Genomic DNA, 23,835 nt, shown 5'->3' with positions numbered 1-23,835 from the left:
AGTTATGTAACTGCTTTGACAAACATGATTTATATTCACTGTTCTGTGATCTTACACAATTTTCAGGAAAAGGGTAAAGACTTCCTCTACTTTGCTTTACAGTTATTTGTAGACCCATATTTTAAATGTAAAATTATTTATATCCCAATATTGCCGTAACCACAGATTCTGTATTAAATGACTTAAAGATGTTACACATAGCACTACAATAAAACCAAAGACAGCTGACATGGAAATAAATTCACCATACAACTGTTAAAAGAAACTCCAAACACCTTTAAAAAACATATATCTCATATATTTAACTACATTGTTTAACAAAAACCAATAACAGAAAACATCAATAAAAATCCAGATTTGGGCCCACATTGTGGCATAATGGGTTAAGCCTCCACCTGCAATGCCAGTATCCCATATGGACACTGGTTTGAGACCTGGTTGCTCCCTTTCCGATCCAGCTCCTTGCTAATGGCCTGGGAAAGCAGTAGAGATGGCCCAAGTGCTTGGTCCCTGCACCCATGTGGGAAACCCTGATGAAGCTCCTGGCTTTGTAAAGGCCATCTGGGGAGTGAGCCAGTGGATGGAATACATCTCTTTCTGTCACTCACTCCCCTTCTCTCACTCTATTTCTCTGTAACTCTGCCCTTCAAATAAATAAAAGGAACCTTAAAAAAAAAAAAATCCCAAATTTGAAGTAACATACTTTACAACTTTTATTTGTGCTTGCTTTCTTTAAAGTTTGGATTTACAAAGACTAGGTAGCCTACATCACTTAAATAGGGCTTTATCATTCTTCACAAAAAAGTCCTCATATTAAATAGCTACATTCAAAAACCATTCAATACAGAAATGTAGCTTTAAGAAAACACATAGCTTTTCACTTTCACCACCGAGTGTGTACCTATATACTAAAAAAGGGAATTAAAATTAATACTGAGTAAAATGTAAGGTCTCCAACAATGGAAATTACTGGAGATTATAATCAATTCTGAAAAGATTCCATCAGTTTTTCTTTGTTTTGGATTTAATTGAAATTATCTTGGTTTATAACTTACCGTGAATTCATAAATCTCTATTATCTGTCACAGTGATCAAATTTTCAATATTTACTAACAAATATCTGCTTTCACAGTAACAAACTGTAACTCTATTCAAGAATCATCTAAAGCTTGAAAATCAGTAAGTTATAGCAAGACTACTTAAACGAGAAAGAAAGATGAGAGTAACTTTAAAAAGTGAGAGTACTTACTGAAATAGCACTAATTCTTCTTGGCTGGGTACAAACTATCCTGCACGCAGATCCTTTTCCTCTTTCAATGTAGTTATCCAAAATGAACTGAGTAACTTGGGTGGTTTTCCCACAACCAGTTTCACCACTTATTACTGTTACCTGATGGTTATCGATTAAATTTACCAATTCCTATTTCCAAAGGGAAAATCAGTGAATAACATCAAATGCTAAGTCTGAAAAGACAGTAATCAAAATCCTTACAACGACAGTAGCTATTTTTAACAAACATATAAATGCTTTAAATTTTTCTCACAATGTTGGCACTTTGTGCATGTACACATCTACCAACTTTCAAGAGAAAAGCAGTACCAAATTATAAAGACTCAAGTCATGACAATATTAAAGAAAAGCATACTGACAAAAAGAGTTCCCAAGTTCCATGAATAAGCATTCAGAATGCCTGAGTGGACTATGGTGCAGTGTTCAGGTCAGTTTCCATGAATAACAATTAACATTAAAAGAATGCTAACATCTGGGGCTACTGAGTACAGAAGTAAATCCCTGGCTTAAATAACCACTGAGGACTTTACAGATTTATATCACAAATCAAAACATGGCTTTGCTGGCAGTACAAATTTTGTACACTATTTTGGGAACAAGAAAGGGTATTAACACATTCTTAAGAATATTTCTTTTCAAAAAAAAGTTAAAACAAAGACAAATTATTTAAGTGGGTAAATCTTAGGTACCTAAAAATCTTGTATAAGGGGAAGAGTTTCTTTCTTAAACATTTTAAATATTGATTTTTAATATTAATATTCCTTGTATTAGCAAAATCATTCTACTACTTCAGAACATATTACAGGTTATTTTCATGTACAAACAATTTAGTCTGAAAGCCTCTGTTTTAAAAATTCCCTATCTATTCCACAATATTATATATAGCAAAACAAGTTTCATGTTTGAACACTGAAAATTATACTTGGTAAGTATAGTGAAGTAGAATTTGATTCATTCTTTCAACAACTTATTTACTGAGTATCTACAAAATGCTAGCCACTATTCTGAGTAAAGAGGGACAGAGTGAACAAAATAGACCTGGTCCTCAAGAACTTACATTAGCTTAGGAGGGGGAACACAGATGTCTGGTGGTAATAAGAACTATGAAAAGTAAATAAAAATAAAAATAAAAGTTGGGAAAAGAGAATGATAGGGGACTATTATTCTATGAAGGGTGATTATGTGATGACACATCATTAATTAATGCAAGCATTGTATTATTAGTAATGCCTTAATTTTAATAACAGTGTTGTCTTAAATTAAGAGCAGGGCACTTATATATGAAAATCCTATTTTATAGACTCCAAAGACTACAGTTATGAACATAAATATGCGATAACCTCAGGAAAATTGTTTCATGATTTTTTTCTTTTGTCCTTTAATTTAAAAGAATAAAATTAACTTCTAATAATAAGCTTTAGGAAAAGATTCATCGGTTTTTATCTTTTTAATATAGAACATTAAAAAAAGCTGTGTAAGGTATTTCACAAATCAAATCAAACACTGTAAATCATTTTTTACCTTTTGCATTCCATATGAAGGCAGCTTTTCCCTGAATTGCTGAAATTAAAACAAGAAATTTTTAATTTTCAAAAAAAAGAAATGCAATCAAATGGTAATCAGAATGTGTTCATAGGGAAATACACTAAAATCTAAAAGTATTTTTACTATCTGATTTGTGTGAAGTGTTAAAGACCTTAATTCTTTAAGAGCCTACCAATTGCTTTTATTTTCAAAACAATCAAATAGAAATCTATTACATCCAACAGAGTGGAGACAATTCTTTAAAGTCTAGCATATTATCTAATAGCATTTTGACAATCTCTAAATTTGTTTCATACATGCTAGATTTGATGTCTACACCACATTCTTTTTCCATCCATCAGTGATTCATTTACTAATGTATTAGACACTAGAGTAGATTCAAAGATTATCCCAGGGCACTTGCTTTTCAGCATTAAGAAAAAACCAAAAACACAAAATCTGGTAGTGTCATTTTAGTTTGATCTTGGTTAATTCAAATTTAGCATGTGAATATCTGAAACATTTTCTCTCAGAAGGCTGTCACAATACTTGAACGAAAAACCTTTATATACAAAGAAGCAATTTCCGACACATATATAAGCTGCTTCACAAATTTACACATTTGCTGAATTAAAATTGGAATACTAAAAAGTGAATGACAAATTCTTCTGGATTTTTCTTTTTATATATGGCAGTGTCTTTCTAAAACTGAAAACTTTCATGCACTATTACTTTTCAAATACATGAAATAAATCATTTAAAAAAAAGAAAAATCTTCAGTGGTATAAAAATAAGGCAGTGTTAATAAACTGCTTAAAGTAAATATAAAAATAATAAATTGAAATCAATTGGCATTGTCCTAGGTAATCTATTATTGGCATGCTTGCTGTGGTCAAGCAATTCTTACCAGTACCATAAAATAACAGTGAATATAAATAAATTCTAGTGTTTTGAAATATAAGTAATACCACACTACTGTTACTAATTTCTTTCACAATACTTTAAACCATTTTTTAATGATAGCTAAAATATTAATACCTCATGTAGTCAAATACACTCACATTACATGTAAGCATCTGTAAGCAAGTTTATGCATTTCAAACTGACAGTAATCATTTTTACGTTCTCTGCATGTAAACACTATCAGTCTTTGACAAGGCAGCCAAACTGTCCAGTTCCTAATTTCTGGTTATAATCAGGATATGAAATAATGTGATTATAAGCTAAGGACAGGGAATGTCTTAATACTCATAGTATCTGGAATCTAGCAACTAGAAAATTAACATTTATTAATGAAATTAAAACAAAGAAAAAAATGCACAATACAGGAAAGATTAAAGACACTTCAATTTTAGATCTGGTTGCACTGTTAGTTGTGACACTTTAAGATGACAGAGCTTGACATTCTCTTTCCTGATCTATAACAGGCAGATCAAGTTTGAGCGTCCCTATCCGCAAGTTCAAAACCGGAAATGATCCAAAATCTCAAACTCTTTGAGGGTCAACATGATACAACTTTTCCACCCTTTTGTTTCATGGAAAAAATTCTAAAAAATATTTTATGAAACTACTGATAGGCTATGTGTATATGAAATACAAAGAAATTTGTATGTAGACTTGGTCCTGTTCCCAAATTATCACATTATGTATTGGTAAGTATTTCAAAATCTAAAAAAGTCTGAAATCTGAAACATTCTTGGTACCAAGAATTTTAATTAGGAATACTGAGCTGTATTACCTCACAGAAGATAGTTGGGAGGTTTAAATATTGTAGTGCATGTGAACCATTTACAACAGTATCTGGAAATATGAAGCTTAACTGTTTCTATGTTTTCCAAATTTGTTCTTTGAACTACATCACCCACCTTCAGTATTTACATTGTATCTACCATACAAAGCAAAAGAACACGTAATACCCATCTCTCTTTGTTTCTAAGCATATAAAAGCAGCTCTTTTCAACTACAAGATCTAAATTAATTTATTTTACTATCTCCTCCATTTTCAAATCATATTTTATTCAACAGGCACAAAATTTGGCCCTTGCACCATCTCAGTTCAACTGTTTTTCTTTTTTTAAAGATTTTATTTATATATTTGAAAGGCAGAGTTACAGAGACAGAAAGAGAGAGAGAGAGAGAGAGAGAGAGAGAGAGAAAAGGTCTTCCATCCACTGATTCATTCCCTAAATGGCTGCAACAGCTGAGGTAGGCTAATCTGAAGCAAGGAGCCTGGTGCTTCTTCCAGGTCTCCCATGTGGGTACAAGGGCCTAAGGACTTAGGCTATCTTCCACTTCCATTTCCCAGGCCAAAGTAGAGGCTGGCTGATCTGTTCTAGTAACGAAATCTCCATTTGATCCCTTCTTTCCTTAAGGAGATGTGATATCCTGCCTTTCTCAAAAATGGTGGCATGCATAAGCAGTCTTTTAAAATCTAACACATGGGTCCAGCATTGTGGCGTAATGAGTTAAGCTGTTACCTGCAATGCTGGCATCCCATATGGGTGCCAGTTCAAATCTAACCTGCTCCACTTCCAATCCAGCTCCCTGCTAATGTGCCTGGGAAATCAGCAGAAGATGGCCTAAGTGCTTGGGACCCTGTCAACCATGTGGCAGATCCATATGAAACTCCTGACTCCTGGCTTAGCTCTGGCCATTGCAACCATTTGGGGGAGTAAACTAGTGGATAGAAGATATCTCTTTCCCTCTCTGTAACTCTGAATTTCAAATAAATAAAAACAATTCTTAAAAAAAGAAAAACATGTATTATGAACACTGCATAGATTTCAAAAAATTCTACAGCAAAATAAAAAGCTTTTAATTCCTTTTCATTTTTCCATGAACTTTTTAAAGTATCCTTATATATACATATTAAAGATATAGCTCCCAAAATGTCCTCAGTATTTTCTCACATAATATATATAAAACACAATATTTTAACTAGAAAGGATATTAAGATATCACCTAGCACAGTAAAGAAAACAGAATAAATCAGGAAAATTTCAGTTCTTGGCACAGCCCTGCATTTAAATGCTGGTAGAATATAAACATGTCACATAACTTCTGAAAAATTTAATTTTGTCATCTGTAAGAGGAAGATGATATACTACTAAATGATCTGGGAGAAACCTGGTGCATGACATTTCACTAAACTGGCACAGAAAAATAATTTTTTGTATTTGCACAAGCATTTTTTCCTCACCATGAAAGCTTCTCTGAACGAGATAGATACTGTAGGTTACAGTTTTGATTTCCATTGCTTTTCTCTACTACTCAAAAAGAAAAAAAAAATTCCCTTACAGGATGTTTTGTTGAGGAATATCCCTGGCATACACCTTAAAGCTATCTCTAACCATACATTTTTCTCAAATCTGGGGAGACAATGGCAAATGAAATTTTTTTCCTACATCTTGCTTTGTATTACCTGCATTTCAATATATCGAAGATCAGTTTTTTTCTTCTGTAAATCTTCCAATAATTGTTGATCTAAGGTTACATCAGGTTCATTTGACTGCAAGAGATACTCAGAATCTCGGTCGAAGTATGATTTATCCCTGATTCTAAATGTCCTTTTTTCTTGGTTTATCAATTTCTTTTCCTGATTATCAAGTTTCTTCTCTGAGCTTGGTTTGTTCTCAGTAGAAATTTCAGTACCATATCTATTTTGACAAAATAAATAATTAACAATGGTCAGAAGAGCCATTCATGCCCTGGGGCAAAATAATGAATACTGTGTAAGTAGTTCAAGACCATAAAAATTAAAGCTTTTATTCCTTTCCTCTAAGTACAGTAATTATATAATATACTTAATATTCTTACAATGAATTCAAATTTTCTCTGCCTTTAAATCAGATATTGCCAAATAAATTAGTCCTATGGTAGTTAAAAAAATCCCAGTCGTTTCTCTATTGTAATACTTAATAAGGATTCATATCATGATTTCCTTAAATTTATTCCACAACTTCATTTTTCCCCCCACCACCCTTTCTACCCTATAAATGGGATATTATATAGTCCATGAACTATTTCGTATTCTTCCTCTAAATGACATAATCTAAAACAATAGTGATTTAACCTCCTTCAAACTTCTCCAACAGGAGAATTTTCAGAAATATAAAGATAAGGGTAGGAAAAACAACGATAACTTAGTATTTCTTATATCTAGATATTTGCTCCTACCATTAGCTTTCCCGTGGGAACACGCCATCTAAATTTGTGTCTCCAAATCTGCATGATACTCAGAAATAAAGAGTTATTTCAAGACCAAATTTCATCTAATTTATCTATTGAAGAGTCTAAAGATACTATCTTTTTTTTTTTTTTTCTGGTCTAGCCACTGCTATGAAAGAACTGCTATTTGCCTGTTCTTTAAAAGAACACTTTTTGTTTTACCCATGATCCTCAGGAGCAAACCAGGATATCTGTGTTTCTGAATCTTTATCATTCTTTGCTTGGACAGAATTCAGTAGCTGCACAATCTGTTCTTCTCGCCGTTCATCCATGTGTACTACAGCTCTCTATATTGTGCAAAGAAAAAAGCATTTTTATCAATATGAGAACGCATGTAAAAATTATTTGGCAGCTAAAAAGAAAAATAATGACTAAATAATATATCTTCAATAAACATACATACAAGAAAATGAAAAGTTATGCACATTTGCCCTATTCCTATATATAACTTTTCATTTTTGCAAATATCATTGTAGACCTTTTCCTATAAAATTAGCTCAACATACGATTGGCAACGAAAACATATTTATGTCACTCCCTAAAACTTTGGTTCTCTTACTTCCTAGCTTCATCTTCTTATTGTAAACTTTTCCCTATCTTAAATTTTCAGTTATTAAAATCCAAATGTCAGGGCTGGCACTGTGGTACAGTGGGTAAACCTTCCGCCTATTATGCCAGCATCCCATATGGGCGCTGGATTGATTTCTGGCTGCTCCAGTTCCAAGCCAGCTCCCTGTTAATGTCCCTGGGAAGGTACCATAAGATGGTCCAAGTCTTGGGCCCCTGCACTCATGTGGGAGACCCGAAAGAAGCTCCAGGCTCCCGACTTCGGTCTGATCTAGCAATGGCTGTCGCAGCCATCTGGGGAGTGAACCAGCAGATTGAAGAGCTCTCTATCTATGTTCTCTCTATAATTTTGACTTTCAAATAAATAAATAAATCTTAAAAAAAAATCTAAATGTTCAAAGGTCAACGTTGTAGCATAGTGGCTTAAGCTGTTGCCTGCGATGGTGGCATCCCATATGGGTGCTGGTTCTTGTCCTGCTGCTCCACTTCAGATCCAGCTCCATGCTAATGTGCTTGGGAAAGCAGGGTAAGATGGCCCAAGTGCTTGGGCACCTGCAATCACATAGGCAACTTGGAAGAAGCTCCTGGCTATCATCAGCCTGGCCCAGCCCTGGCCATTGCAGCCATTTGGGGGTTGAACAAGCAGATGGAAGATATTTCTGTCTCTGTAACTCAGCCTTTGAAATAAATAACTAAATAAATCCAGATGTTCTGCCAAAAAAAAGGTGAAAAACAGAAATAGTGTCTTGGGTATAGTGAACATCTACAAAGTTTTTGTCTTAAAAAGAACTAATAAGAAGAAAGGCCGGAGCCGCGGCTCGCTAGGCTAATCCTCTGCATGCGGCGCCTGCATCCCAGGTTCTAGTCCCGGTTGGGGCGCCGGATTCTGTCCCGGTTGCTCCTCTTCCAGTCCAGCTCTCTGCTGTGGCCCAGGAGTGCAGTGGAGGATGGCCCAGGTCCTTGGGCCCTGAACCCGCATGGAAGACCAGGAGAAGCACCTGGCTCCTGGCTTCGGATTGGCGCAGCGTGCCGGCCACAACACACTGGCTGTAGCGGCCACTTGGAGGGTGAACCAACGGAAAAGGAAGACCTTTCTCTCTGTCTCTCTGTCTCTCTCTCTCACTGTCTAACTCTGCCTGTCCAAAAAAAAAAAAAAAAAAAAAAAAAAAAAAAAAAAAAAAAAGGAAGAAGAAGAAGAAAGCAAGGGGGCCGGCACTGTGGCACAGTGGGTTAAAGCCCTGGCCTAAAGTGCTGGCATCCCATATGGGCGCTGCTTGTAGTCCTGGCTGCTCCTCTTCCAATCCAGATCTCTGCTATGGCCTCAGAAATCAGTAAAAGATGGCCCAAGTCCTTGGGCCCCTGCACCTGCCCTGGAGACCCGGAAGAAGCTCCTGGCTCCTGGCTCCGGATCAGCACAGCTCCGGCCGTTGCGGCCATCTGGAGAGTGAACCAGTGGATACAAGACCTCTCTCTCTGTCTCTACCTCTCTCCGTAACTCTTTCAAATAAATAAAATAAATCTTAAAAAAAAAGAAGAAAGCAAATATATCAATCAGCACTCATGGATTGGTAATCCAATAAAACAAATGCAGCAGCTTCTTTTTAGAGAGAGAATTAAAAAACACACCAAAGATGACAAAGAGATGGTCTTTGCTGAGCTATGAAAACTTTTAGAAGCCCTAAATATGCATCTAAGAAATGTGATTACAGGCTTAGGTAAAAATGAAAGATTGCCAACTCTAATTCTGTGGGAGACTTTTTTATTTTTCTGGAATTTAAAAAAAAATTCTCCCAAAAGTTTACGGGCCTACAAATCTCCACTTCTTTAAGGTCTAGACTTAATAATGTGCATGTGAATGCACAGCTAGCTGGACACACATGAGGTATAGTGACAATTAGAATCTGTTATGATTAAACAACTAATGAAGGAGGAAGATAAAGTATGAATGAAAAATACATTTAAAAATCAGTAAAGAAATCACTGGACTTACCAGGGTGGGAAAGGCAAGAGGAAAGGAAAACTAATGATAATTGTTTGAAAGTCAAGGTGGGTCCTGAGAGAACAGTACTAAGATTAATTATCAGGAGGAGGCTGCTGTGTGACAATGTTTTTGTGTACATGTGTGGTGGTAGTTATCAAAGTAGGATGCTAAGATGGGATTTCATGTAATTAAGAACAACAGTGTTACATGCCAGCTGTAATAATTATTAGGTAGGTAGAAAGATGGAACTGGATTTCTGGAGAGATCTTAAGTTTTAGACTCATAATAGAAATTCTGGAGTGCTTAGATAAGAACCAGGAGGTTACATCACAGAGCTACAGGAATTGTTTTAGTTAAAAATAAATAAATAGGGCCGGCGCCGCGGCTCACTAGGCTAATCCTCCGCCTAGCGGCGCCGGCACACCGGGTTCTAGTCCCGGTCGGGGCGCCGGATTCTGTCCCGGTTGCCCCTCTTCCAGGCCAGCCCTCTGCTGTGGCCCGGGAGTGCAGTGGAGGATGACCCAGGTGCTTGGGCCCTGCATCCCATGGGAGACCAGGAAAAGCACCTGGCTCCTGGCTCCTGCCATCGGATCAGCGCAGTGCGCCGGCCGCATCGCGCTGGCCGCGGCGGCCATTGGAGGGTGAACCAACGGCAAAGGAAGACCTTTCTCTCTGTCTCTCTCTCTCTCACTGTCCACTCTGCCTGTCAAAAAAAAAAAAAATAAAAATAAATAAATAAATAAATAAACTAAGCACCTCCACAGAGATGATGACAGAACTTTGACACAGTCTGGCATTCAAGGGGGCCAAAAAGTAGAACAGTCAGTACACAGACACAGTCCAACTTCTTTGCCTTAAAACAGCAAAACTACAAAGCTTTCTTGAATTCCTCCATTGCTTTATGTTCCTGCCCAATTTTTCTTCTCAGCTCTTATCGTAATGACATCTGCTCAGGGCTTGCCACTCTATCAGTTATTTTCTATTTCCTCTTTGCTCCCTTAAGCACTACCACTGAATTCTAAAACAATACCCAACTCATTTTTCTCTTTGGTTGCTCCTTTCTAGATTCTTTTGCAACCTTCTCTTCTTCAGCTTGTCCCTTAAATTTTCCTATTCTACACTATGAGCTGTAGACCTGGTACCATCTAAGAGTCTCTTAGAAAAGTAGGATTTCTGACTCTACCCCAGTTGTACATTTTAAAGTGCCTGGGGACTCTTATGCACATTTAAGTTTGAAAAGCAACAGACTACTGAATTTAGCTCTAGGCTCACTCATCCCATCATCATTCACTCTCATACTCCAACTACTACCATCCATAGGCCTATGAACTACCAAATGCTCACTTTCAGACTAGATTTCTCTAGGTATCAGATCCACACTGTGTTCTGCCTCCTACAAATCCTCACTTGTCAAGCCACATAATAATATTAAACTCACAGGATCCTTAACAGAATCTACCATCATGCTTCAACAAGCCTGATCCTTATACAGCTACAAAGAAGTCATCCATGAAGATCTGCTGTCCTTGTTCCTCTAGATAAATCACAAAATGATTTTGATTCAATCCCTAAATCACCTGAATCTGTCCACTTCCCTCCATCTTCACTGCCATGTTTTAAATCAGGCTGTCATTCCTCAACTTAATTATAGGAAGGGTTACTTAATTGGTCTCCTTGCCCAGAGACTATCTCTTTAATCCATTCTCCACATTGCTCCCACACTGAATTTTGAAGTTCAAAATGTAATCATTTCATTCTTTAATAGTCTGAAGGCTTGCTATGGTGTTTAGGGAAAAATCAATTTCAAGGCACAGCTTATTTTTCTGGCCCAGAGTTTTTCAAATCACGGTTTGTGAAATTAAACAATGAAGATCAGCTTAATAAAAAAAAGTACAAAAATAACAAACTCGGGCTGGTACCATGGCTCACTTGGTTAATCCTTGGCCTGCAAAAATAACAAACTCGGGCTGGTACCATGGCTCACTTGGTTAATCCTTGGCCTGCAGCGCCAGCATCCCATATGGGCGCCGGTTCTGGTCCCGGCTGCTCTTTTCCAGGCCAGCTCTCTGCTGTGGCCCAGGAGGGCAGTGGAGGATGGCCCAAGTGCTTGGGGCCCTGCACCCGCATGGGAAACCAGGAAGAAGCATCTGGCTCCTGGTTTCCGATCCGCACAGCACTGGCCCTGGCCGTAGCAGCCATTGGGCAGTGAACCAATGGAAAGAAGACCTTTCCCTCTGTCTGTAACTCTACCTGTCAAATAAAAAAAAACCAAACACACAAAAAACCAAAAATAATAAACTCAGAGCAATGTGCAGATAATTAAACATCATTTCACAAAATTTGCAGGCTCTCTATTGTCTCTTTCTCCCTCCCTCCCTCCTTCCCCCCCTTCCAAATAAATAAATTTTTAAAAAACAAATACAGACTGGATTTTGGATAAATTAAGAGGCCAGAGCAGATCAATTGGCTGAAATGAAAAAGAAGAGTCAAAGATGTAGCTTATTTGGGCTTGGCAAGTGAATAAATGCTAGGCAGAATTACTAAAACGGAGGTTTCGGGAGAGGGGCTGAAAGTGACTTCCATTCATAGTATCCACAAGAAGGGACTCTACCCTTCATGTGAAAACACTAACAATTTTTCCTGACTTAATAAGTTTCATTTGTATAGTTCTTACTTTCCCATGTAGTAAGTTCCCCCAAGTATCACATTGTTTTCACAGACCTGTGTCAATGTGTATAACACTGTTTGAAACAAATGGTAAATAAAACCTGATCAAGTTACTGTGTACTAACTTTTATGCATAGCTGATTTCTTCCAGTTTCAAAAAGGTTTAAAGGAGTCTCCTATTTTTCCAAACTGGTTTGTTCATTGAACAATTTGGGGCTGTTTAAGAAATAGGTTTTTTTTCTAAGAGAAGAATGTTCTAACTGTAAAGATAAATGGAGAAAGCCACAAAAACATATTGAAGAGACATGGTTAAGAGAAAAATAAATGCAATGGTTTAAAAAGATTAGCCTAAATGGTGGTTTAATTGTATTCTAATATAAGAGATACTTTTCAAGAAGTCACTAAAAGGTTATTCTAAGGCTTAGATTAAGAAACCTTGTTTAATGATAAAAATCATTTTTTTATCAGAGTGTGTCACTTAGGGAACTTAATGTTTCCTTTACTACAGATCTTTAAAATACAAATTAACCTGACAATCACTTTAAGACTCCAAGCCAAATTATTTCTGCTTCTTCGACTTCTAAAATCCCAAGTTTCCTTCTTTAAGAGGTGCTAATCAAAAGTAATTTCACCACCTCTCCATAAAAACAAAAACCCTGTGTTTTTGGCTAATACTTTTAACGCTGATAATAAAAGGTAGACTACTTTTATGAACAATTTGCATTTATAATTGTGCCTGCCTGCTTCTGCTGGGTGGAAACCTAGCGTGAACATTAAAGATCGATATTTTCAGCCTCACCAGGCGAAGAACTTAAAATGAAAGTGACAATAATTTTCGTGCAGGAATGGACGGCCAGACATATAACAACCCTGATGAAGCTGAATTCAGCTGGAACCTGAGCATAACATTATTAGTTTTGCCCACAATACTCTTGTCCTTTATGAAAGCACCCGTATACATTCATCCTGCATAAATCCTGAATGCTTCAGGGCAGACGCGCACCGCCGACGTGAAGCGGTGTAACACCCGCTGCAGGAAGCTTTGGCATAATGATATCTGCACGTCTTTACACTTCACAAAGCACGTGCACCAGCTTAGAAACAAGAGGAAAGAAAAGGCATCGGCGGGAAGCGAAACAAATCAGTCCTGCCGCGAGCCCGCGACTGCGGAATCTCAGATTACCTCCTGCCTTTCTGCATCCTTGTTCTTCTGTGTCTGCTTTTTCGCGTACCACAAGCCAATTTCTCGGCCTTTCAGGTGCCCGGGATGCCGGCCCCGGCCACCTCGACCACCACCTCCTCCGCCGCCGCCGCCTCCGGAACCTCGGCTCCCTCCGTGGCCCCCTCCGTAACCCCCACTGGAGCTGCGGGGTCCCCCATCACGGCCCCGGTTTTGATGGTAGTCATAGCTCATTGTCTCGGTGGATTACAACCCGCGAAACTCCGGAGCCGCTGGAAATGGCGTCTGGGCCCGGAAGCGTCTGCACGTCCACTTCCGTTTTGCTTCCGGTGCCCAGGGCAAGGAGGCGGGCCGTTTAGCGGTGGAGGCAGCCTTTTCCGGTGACGTCACAGGCGGGCGGCCTTGGCTATCACGGGGATTGGACAGCTGGGGTTGCTTCTGAAGTCCGACGAGACTACATTTGTACCTGAGGAAGGCGGGAGAGCGAAACGCTTCCAGGTTTTTCTCCCTAGGCTCGGCAAGTAAGGAGCTGGCGTTTGGGTTTTACTTTGTTATTTTTCATGGAAACACCCGAAGTCTGCTTCCGGTAGGCTCTGGCTATTAACCGTGGAAACCAAAGAACCAGTGGATCTATAGAGTAGCTCTTAAAAGTTTGAAGAAATGAGTTTATCGTATTTGTGCAAACGCTTTGAAATATTAAGTATAAGTGCGCCCGTACCTCCTCTCCTTTAGCCAATAGAATGCGTGTCGCGTTCAGCGCAGAGCCCTTAGGCAGTGCAAATGAACAGGAATGGAAGACTCCAGGGTTCCTTTGAAGGAACCCTGTTTACTCACCAGGCTACTGAGTGTCATGTAAGAGCCACTCTTGAGTAAGCAAGTGATTGAGCTACTCAGGCTTGGATATTCGCCAGGGGATATCCAGTTCATTTATACAAATAACATTTAAAGGTGCCCAAATGCTCACAAAAGCTGATGCTGGGCCAGGTTGAAATAAGCCAAAAACTCCGTTCAGGCCTACTATGTAGGTGGCAGGCACCTAAGTATTTGAGCCACTATCTGCTGTCTCCCAAGGTATGCACCAGCAGAAAGCTAGTTAGGAAGCAGGGTGGGACTCAATGCTGAGTACTCTTGATATGAGATGTGACTGTCCCAAGCAATGGCTTAATCACTGTGCTGCACATTCACCTCAGGTTTCTTCTTTACAGACAGCTAGATATAGTTACTAGCCTCCTTTAGCATTAAATTTGACTTCGTACCTAGTTCTGTCCAATAAAGCAGAAGCTGCAGTGACTTCTTCCTGGCCAATCCCACTGAAAACTCAGTGGAGAATCCTTCCTTTCCGTTCTAACAGCTTAATGCAGATGAACATAATAATCATAAAAGCATCTTTGGAAATGTGGAATTAAAAATGAAAGTACTTACATCTTTGAGCCATATCTTAGAGGAGAAAGATCCAACTGAGAAGAGTGTTCATTTAACTGTTGTGCTTCTCTTCAACTCAGCCTTCCAAATCTTATACAAATGCCTGTCACACTGGCAGATGCTAAGCCTGAACTAGCAAATACAATTGTCAGGCTTCTAGCCTCTGTCATACATGGATGTGTTTAGAACATTGGACTACGACAGAGTACTGATAGAAAATAGATGCCAGGGATATATTTCCCCTCAGCAATAGGCTCCAATGACAGATATCTTAAAAATATATAATTTAATGTTATCAAGGAAATTTTCCTATTTATTGAGTCAGTGTGATTCTGTTATCATCTCCATTACTACTGCCCTCATCCTAGCCAACATTGTTGCTAATCCTGACTACTGAAATGCCTCCTAAGTGCTCTTTATGTAGTCATCTTTTACTACTCACAACAAACAGTGATTCTTGAAATCAAATGTGTCAGGCTTTTGCTCAGAGTCCACCAATGGCTTACCACTGCATTTAGAATAAGGTCAAAGTTTATACCTAGCCTGTAAGGTGGAAATGAGCTGCCTTTCCCTGACTTTGTCTTACTGCTTTCTCCTCTCACTCATCTGCATTCATATTGATCTCCTTAGTCATTGGTTTCACAAAATACAAACAGCACACTACCACTTCTTGAAATGTGGTTCTCTTTGCTGAACTATGATTTTCCTACATAATCTCACAGAATGTTTCTTCACTTCTTTTGAATCTGAAGAAATGTGACTTATGGAATGTTTCCTAACCAGATTATGGTAAAAGGACTCTTCAATCTTTGTCCTTTTATTTAACATTTTTTCCTTATTGCTGTCATATATAAGGATGTTTCAAAAAGTTTATGGAAAATGGAATTTAAAAATAACACACATTTTCCACTGTTTGAAGGCCTGTCATGAGCAAGTACCTGCATATATGTGTGTGTTTACCTATATTAGTAAATGTACATATATAGATGCTCCTTGATTTATGATGGAGTTACATCCTGATAAACCCATCATAGCTTGAAAATGTCATAGTCAAAAATGCATTTGGTACACCTAACCTAGCAAACATCATGGTTTAGCAATGCAGTACACTGTAGGGTGTCAGTCGTTTACTTTTTTTTTTTTTTTTTTTTGACAGGCAGAGTTAGACAGAGAGAAAGAGACAGAGAGAAAGGTCTTTTTCCCGTTAGTTCACCCCCCAGATGGCCGCCATGGCTGGCGTGCTGTGGCCAGCGCACTGTGCCGATCCAAAGCCAGTAACCAGGTGCTTCCTCCTGGTCTCCCATGCGGGTTCAGGGCTCAAGGACCTGGGCCATCCTCCACTGCACTCCTGGGCCACAGCAGAGAGCTGGACTGGAAGAGGAGCAACCAGCAGTCACTTACTCTTGTAATCACATGGCTGACTGGCAGCTGCAGTTCAGTTTGTTACTGAGCATCACAAGAGAGTATTTTGCTACATATCATAGACTGGGAAGAGATAAAACTCAGAATTTGATGTATGGTTCCTACTGAATGCATATCCTTCTTCACTATTATGAAGTAAAAAATCATAAGTCAAACCACTGTATAAGTTGGTAACTGTACATGTAAATGTGTAAGTAAAGAACTTAATTTTATCTGAAGAGCACTCTGGCCTTTCCCCTCAATTTCTGGGAAAGTAATTTCTATTTCTTTTTAGAGTAGGAATTTTTTTTAAAGATTTTATTTATTTATTTAAGAGGTGGAGTTACAGACAGTGAGAGGGATAGGCAGAGAGAAAGGTCTTCCTTCCGTTGGTTCACTCACAAATGGCCACTATGGCTGGAGCTCCGCTGATCTGAAGACAGAAGCCAAGTGCTTCTTTCCAGTGTCCATGTGGGTGCAGGGGCCCAAGCACTTGGGCCATCTTCTACTGCTTTTCCAGGCCATAGCAGAGAGCTGGATTGGAAGATGAGCAGCCGGGACTAGAACCAGTGCCCATATGAGATGCCCGCACCACAGGCGGAGAATTAACCCACTGTGCCACGGCGCCGGCCCTGTAGGAATTTTTTTTTAAAGATTTATTTATTTACTTTGAAAGGTGGAGTAGAAGAGAGAGAGAAGGAGAGGCAGAAAGAGAGAGAGAGAGAGAGCGAGCGAGCAAGCGCGTGAGCGTGGTCTACCATCATATGGTTCACTCCCCAATTGACTGCAACTGCCGGAGCTGTGCCGATCCAAAGCCAGGAGCCAGGAGCTTCTTTTGGGTCTCCCATGTGCTTTCAGGGGCCCAAAGTCTTGAGCCATCTTCCACTGCTTTCTCAGGCCAAAACAGAGCTGGATTGGAAGTGATGCAGCCGGGACTCAAAGCCAGCACCCATATGGCATTGCTGGCACTGCAGACAGTGGCTTTACCCACTACACCACAGTGCTGACCATGGGGAAGTAATTTCTAAACTTTTTAGAGTATCATGCCTGATAAAGTGATACTGTCTTAGGGCCTTGGACCAGCCAAATATTAAATGGGGACCTATGGTCATTCTGTTTCAGCTTGATCTCCTGAGGAGCTGGAAACCAAGACCTGTCCTATAAACAACGAGCCATGCTTACTCCTGCTCATGCCATGATGGAGTCCAGTAAAGACTCTGGCCTGAAGATTCAGATGAACTTCATTGGTTGGCGGAAAGTTTATTGTCCATTACTACAACGGGAAAGTACGATGGAGGTTCTATAGAACTTTTCATGAACTCAGTTTCTTCTCTTGGCAGATTTTAACCTGTAAAACTATAACCAGGAGTATATAGTGTTCTGTGAGTGATTTTTTTGAGTCCTTATAGTGAATATTGAAACTGACAGGGGCCGGCGCTGTGGGGCAGTGGGTTAAAGCCCCAGCCTGCAGCACCAGATCCCATGTGGGCGCCAGTTCAAGTCCTGGCTGCTCCTTTTCTGATCCAGCTTTCTGCTATGGCCTGGGAAAGCAGTGGAAGATGGCCCAAGTCCTTGGGCCCCTGCACTCGTGTGAGAGACCTGGAAGAAGCTCCTGGCTCCTGGCTCCTGGCTTCAGCTCAGCTCAGCTGTGGCTGTTTTGGTCAACTGGGGAGTGAACCAGCGGAGTGGAAGACCTCTCTCTCTCTCTCTCTCTGGCTCTACCTCTCTCTGTAACTCTTTCAAATAAATAAAATAATTCTTAAAAAAAAAAAAAAAAAAAAGAAACTGACAGTGGTTTGGGGAACACCCTGAACTTACAGTTGGTGTCAGGAATGAGAGAAATCTTTTTTGGACCATGTTCTCTAACTTTGCAACTAGCTCAAACTCACAGTACATGTATATTTACATATTAGTTTTGTTTTTATTCACAGTTGTAATCCCTAGTATTTAGAAAAATTTCTATCATGTTGTAGTCAGCTATTAAATAGTACAATACAGATAGGAGTGAAAGTAACTGAAAAATGTAAGCAATTAAGAGAAAATCTATTTATAAAATTAAATACTATAGAACCAGATTGAAAAAAGACTGTTTATTCTGAGTGATATTTGTGATGTTTGCTGTCCTCAAAATGAGTTGCTTCTGTCAGTCACAATTGGAAATTTTATAGATTATACATTATTTGTTTATTTTGATTACCATGGGTTTTAGCGATTATGTGCTTGCAGTTTATAGGAATCACCACCCAACTGGTGATATTTTAACAGATAACAAGTAGTTTTTGGCTTCAACTCATCTATTTATAGAGAAAAGAAATAATCTATACAAAACATAGTATTTATTAATAACAAGAACAATACAACTAAACAAGGGTAAGATATTTGGATATAGCACAAGATATATGTATATCTAGTATTTCCTATGCCAGAGACACACTTTACCATCAAAATCACTCTAAAGAGTAGGTAGATTTAGAAGAATTTTGTAGTTTAATCTTCCCCTCTCTTAACAAGAATTTGGAATAGCCATTCATGTTTAGGCAAAGGCCTAGTAGGTTTTTCTTGTAGATTCAGCTACTGTTGGCTTGGAGTTTGGAGTGTGACAGATTAGCTAGTAAAATGATGCTGACTACCCTCTAAAATATGTTTTTGGGTCAAATAATTCTGGCATTTATTCGATATTGCCGAAGTTTTGAGTGTATCCACCATATTGTGCAATATGCCAGAGCCATTAAATAATCCTAGATCCTTCTTTTTCCAGTTTCCCCAGATAAGGCCTATATTCAGTGAAAATTAAATGGAAGGCAGGAAGGAAAACAGGTATTATTGTATTCTAATCCAATTCTTAATGCTCTTTAAACACTGATTTCCACAAAATCATCCTTCTCATCTTAAATGCTGAATAGGTAAAAAAATTTTTTTTGCATTCAGATATTTACTGTTTTCCTCAGCTTTCTTACAGTCTTATTTCTAATTTCCTTGTTACTAGAAATTCCATTTTAAAGAAGCAATGTCACCTTTATCCTTTAGAATATTACATGTCTGAGTTTAAGTTGTCAAATTATTTTTAAAAGCATTATTTGATTATTCAACTGATTTTTTTCCTTTAGAAAGACACTTAGAATTGATATAAAACATCGGATTGATACTCCCATTAGTCACTGTGTTGAAATAATAATCTTGATGATACAAAGTCTTTTAAACTAGAATATTTTGAATAAGAATATATTTGAGTTTATGCCATGCATTTTTGAAGCTTGCTTTACAAACATTACTAATGACATTACATTTGATTCCCAAATTTAAATAGAGATATGGAAAAGTTAAATGAGAGATGAAGAAAGTCCATTAAAAGAATAAACATTTTGAAAATGATTTTTCTTGGTGGCAAAAGCAAGTAAACAAGCAAGCCTCAACAAAAAAGCCAAAAAACACCCTCTGAAGATAAAACAGTCTGAAAGCCCATGTTGAGTAATTCAGAATTTTGATTCAATACAATGAAATAGAAATCAAATTAAAAATTCTGAAACATAATTCACTCAATCTGTAAACAAATAGAAAATGCATGTGAATGAGGTAGGAGTACACAAAGTCTAATACTGTGTAAAATGTCAACTCAATAACTAGAAATAAATACCAAAGTAACTCATTTAATATACATTTTACAGAAAGAATAGGGTAAAGCAATTTGAAGGAAAATCACTTCATAATTTTTGAAATATCCATTACTAACATTCTGATAATGTGATTCTTGCATTTTTGCAGTGTAATATATTTTAAAATTAATATCTAAATATATATGCAGCTACTTAATAACATGAATTGTTCCTTTATTTGGGATATCACATCGTGTCTCTGGGGTAGAAACAAAAAAAATCACCTGAACTTGAAGTAATATTTGAAATGAATATTTCTGTGCTTCAAGAATGGCCAAGAAAATCTACCTAATCTGCCGCTTTAGAAACAAACATTTTCATTTTAGACTCAGAGGATTTTCTTCTGCTTTATCCAGAAGCTTGTTAGTCTAGTTGGATACGCTCTCATAATTTAATCTGGCAAATCCCCCCCCCCCCCAGTTTTCCTTCATATAAACAAAACAATTCTAGAATGAAGTGTACAATTACAACCTTTTCCAATAATGTTGGAGTTAAAGACTACTTCTGATTTCACCTGTAACCCATAACATACTTGTTTCATGGGCCATCAGCCTTGACATACTGAAAAGAACAACACTTTAATATAACAGAGAAGAAAAAGGAAAATATACAATTTATATTTTATAGAAATTAAGGTAGCAAGTATTGATAGATTAGGATCATGTGTATCCCCAGACTGGCAGCTTATTGGTCATTTTACACAAGAATGGGTTTCGTAGAGATCCATGTAAAGCTGAAGCCATAATTCTAGTAAGCTTGCTTTGCTAGCAACATTCCAGCAAGTCTCTCATTCCCCTTAAGTCTCTTCCTCCCTTACAGTTTTTACCTGTAAAAACACGTGCATGGGAATAGTATATTCATTGAATGTATATGATTTTCTTGTTTACTGAGAGGTTGACAAATATAAGCAGAAATAGTAGTAAACTAGGCCAAGAATTGATTCAGAAGTTTTTTTTCAAAATTGGATAAGAAACAAAATCTTTTAATTACCACAGTGTGTGATCTTTAGGTAATACATAAAATGCACTTAAGTGTGTGCACTGGTTCCAACTGTTGGCACTAAAAATAATTAACTAGTAAATTGGTTAAGCTTATGCAGACCAACAAATGAAAGCAAATCAGTTCTCAGAACAAAGGTGTTAGTTTTGTATTTTGAAGTTTCAGGGCCTTCTTCTGTTAGCCCAAAGCACCTCTAATTACCCTTGCTTTCTTCCTCTCTTTTCCTGTAAGCTTTGTTTAACAGCTGGATTTCCTCCTGGTAGCCATCCCTCTCTTGATGCTGTCGTTTACTGTTCTGCCTGTGTGCTTCAACAGTGTCTGGAATGGAGATGTTGATATCACCATCAGGATTGCTTGTGGGTAAAAAGAGAGAGTATGAGGCTGTTTCCCCTAAATCACATGAAACAAATCTGTTTTCTTTTCGTGAGTAGCGTAGGGATGGAGATCTGACCTTTGTGGAGGACTGGCTGATGTTGCTAATGATAGAAACAGTATCCAAGGCCTCTTCATTTTCGCAAATTTCAAGAACCTCCAAGTGTATTTTCACACTGGTGTCCGCAAATGTGTTAGGAGAATCCTCTGAATTTGGTTCATGGCCAACACTTTTGGATCGATAGACTTCTATTTTCTTAGAGGCTGGGGTTATTTTTTGCCCTTCTGCGCTCACCTCATAAGTAGAAAGAGATAGGGTTTTCCCTGTTGGTGCATGGAGAGACACAGTCCCCTGGAATGCACACAGAGGAATGGCAAGACCACCACTGGAACGCTGAAGACAAAAACAAAATTGTTATTATTGAAAACTAGTCTCTGAGATAGGGACATTTAGAAATTCATTTTATTCATCACAATAGTAAAGTTTTTCTATTTCAACTGCATTTTCCTAGAAACCTTTTAGAGAAATGCTATTTAAATTATACCTGCAAAACACCATACCTCATTTTTTCTTAGGTCAAATATGGTATTTAAATGAGAGCAGTCAGTAACCTTTCTGGAAGATAAGGAGCATATCTCTACAGCTAAAGGCAAAAATCTGTGCACCAATGAAAAACAATAGATATTTCCAAGGGCAGAACTTGGGTATAAAATTGAATGCATATTTACGTTCTGGAATTACTTTTATATCTGTTATAAATTTAGTGATATTAAAATTTTTGCATAGGTTCAAAGAAATTCAGGTTGTGTGATCAACATGCACTATTTTTTTCTGTTTAGTATTCCAGGAAGAAAGATAATTGTGAAATAATGACTCAGATTAATTACAAAGGATATTTCAGCTGCTGGGTTTGAGCATACATAAGAGGACTCAAAATTCAGTAGAATTATAATACAGGGTACTCACTTTTCCTCAGAGTAATACCAGTCATTACAGTAAGCCCAAGGAGAGAGAACTCCTCCACACTGTTGCAAAAGTTTGCTTGAAATTGGCTTGAATCTAGCTCCCTCCTAATGGCCTGGGAAAAGCAGCTGAAGATGGTCCAAGTGTTTGGGCTTCTGCTACCCATGTGGGAGACCTTGATGAAACTCCAGGCTTCTGCCTGGCTCAGCCCTGGCTGTTGCAGCCATCAGGGGAGTGAACTAGCAGATGGAAGATCTCTGTCTCTCCCTCTCTCTAATTCTGATTTCCAAAATACATACATAAATCCTAAAATGATAAAAAAGAAATTGGCTTGAAAATTTAAGTCTTTTCTATTATTCCACAAGAAGTGATTAAGTAATGAAGAAGACACATTAATTCTTATAAAAGAATGTTGTTGATTCATGCATTCGTACTTTCACCAGACCCCTTTTTATTTTAAGATATTCTCAGAACACAGACTTAGAGCAGCAGTTCAGAAAACTGAGTCCCCAGAACAACATCATCACCTAATGACTTTTTAGACTTGTTAGAAATGTAAATTTTTTAAAGTGTATTTATTTATTTGAAAGGCAAAGTTAGAGAGACAGACAGAAGTATAGACAGAGTGATAGAGAGCTTTTCCATTAGCTGGTTCACTATCTAAATGGCTGCAACGGCTGGGGCCAGGCCTGGCCAAAACCAGGAGCCAGGAGCTTCTTCCAGGTTTCCCATGTTAATGCAGGGGCCCAAGGACATGGGCTGTCTTCCACTGCTTTCTCAGGTACAGTAACAGGGAGCTGCATTGGAAATGAAGCAGCCAGGTCATGAACAGGTGCTCATATGGGATTCAGGCACTGCACAGGGTGGCTTAACCTGCTGTGCCAGAGGCCTGGTCCCAAGAAATGTAGATTCTTGAGTCCTACCCTTAGAAACTCATGGCATAGGGTCCAGCAGTTTGTGCTTTCACAGACCCTCTGGGTAATTCTGTTGCATGGTAAAGCTTGAGATCCAAGGCTCTAACTAAAGAAATGCTGTAGTCCAGAAAAAGAAGAGATGATGTAGATTTAACACATACTTTTTATACACGTGCTTACCACCTATAAAACCTGTAGTTACTAATGATTGGTTTGCCATGTGTTTGTCCACCAGGAGAATTGGCATGGGGGTTAATTGTATTTTGTCACAATTAGGATGAGCAGCCTTCCTAGTTCCCTGTGACTGTCCCTGTTTTCACACTGAAATGTTTGCACACCAGAATTAGGCAAATAGGGCATAAGAAGTGGAAATGTTAGTCACTATTTGCCCTGGGCATTTTATGTCTGGACCCAACACTAGTGGCTATAGAAAGCCAAGGATCACATTCCCATCATTGGAAAGCAGTTTAAATTCTCTTTACATTTAGAAAAAAATAAGAGAATGACTCATGAACTCCACTGAGGGGTACCTCCATACCTCATTCCTAGAATTTAGGGACCATGAAAAATGTAGCCTTGGAAGTCTGAGACAAGTCACTGGTATTTCCTAGTTATCCTTTCTGGAGAGATCTTGAATTCTCCTTATCCACAAGGAAACCTAGGAACTGAATCT

The 23,835-nt window shown here is 38.2% G+C and overlaps 2 protein-coding genes and 1 long non-coding RNA gene across 8 annotated transcripts in view; 1 reads left to right on the top strand and 2 right to left on the bottom strand.

The window, feature by feature from the left end:
• Nucleotides 1-13,783, bottom strand: part of DHX36 (DEAH-box helicase 36) — a 49,513-nt gene extending 35,730 nt beyond the window's left edge. Inside the window, exons 1-5 of the mRNA XM_002716304.6 lie at nucleotides 13,441-13,783; nucleotides 7,205-7,329; nucleotides 6,237-6,471; nucleotides 2,813-2,851; nucleotides 1,250-1,420 (exon numbers count right to left, since the gene is read on the bottom strand). Coding sequence (XP_002716350.2) covers nucleotides 1,250-1,420; nucleotides 2,813-2,851; nucleotides 6,237-6,471; nucleotides 7,205-7,329; nucleotides 13,441-13,671 — 801 coding nt within the window. The 5' untranslated portion in view covers nucleotides 13,672-13,783. The remainder of the gene's footprint in view (nucleotides 1-1,249; nucleotides 1,421-2,812; nucleotides 2,852-6,236; nucleotides 6,472-7,204; nucleotides 7,330-13,440) is intronic.
• A 34-nt stretch (nucleotides 13,784-13,817) lies between these two features.
• The window catches only part of LOC138849360 (uncharacterized), a 65,529-nt gene continuing 55,511 nt past the window's right edge, over nucleotides 13,818-23,835 (top strand). The window contains exons 1-3 of one of the 3 annotated variants that reach the window (XR_016233246.1): nucleotides 13,818-13,958; nucleotides 17,383-17,546; nucleotides 17,788-18,045. This is a non-coding gene — a long non-coding RNA (uncharacterized LOC138849360). Of the gene's footprint in view, nucleotides 13,959-17,382; nucleotides 17,643-17,787; nucleotides 18,046-23,835 lie in introns of those variants that run through there. The other 2 variants (XR_016233245.1, XR_011388108.2) reach the window with 2 other exon arrangements.
• Nucleotides 18,332-23,835, bottom strand: part of GPR149 (G protein-coupled receptor 149) — a 75,045-nt gene continuing 69,541 nt past the window's right edge. For 2 of the 4 annotated variants that reach the window (XM_089332170.1, XM_002716308.6), the window contains exon 4: nucleotides 18,332-21,678. In XM_089332170.1, coding sequence (XP_089188296.1) covers nucleotides 21,106-21,678 — 573 coding nt within the window. In that variant the 3' untranslated portion in view covers nucleotides 18,332-21,105. The remainder of the gene's footprint in view (nucleotides 21,679-23,835) is intronic. The other 2 variants (XM_089332171.1, XM_089332172.1) reach the window with 1 other exon arrangement.

This window comes from Oryctolagus cuniculus, chromosome 4 (genome assembly GCF_051225735.1).
Source record: "Oryctolagus cuniculus isolate XC-2025 breed Fujian yellow rabbit chromosome 4, ASM5122573v1, whole genome shotgun sequence".
Lineage (NCBI taxonomy): Eukaryota > Metazoa > Chordata > Mammalia > Lagomorpha > Leporidae > Oryctolagus > Oryctolagus cuniculus.
The sequence above is the reverse complement of the archived record's forward strand: the minus strand, read 5'-3'. Positions and strand labels throughout refer to the sequence as shown.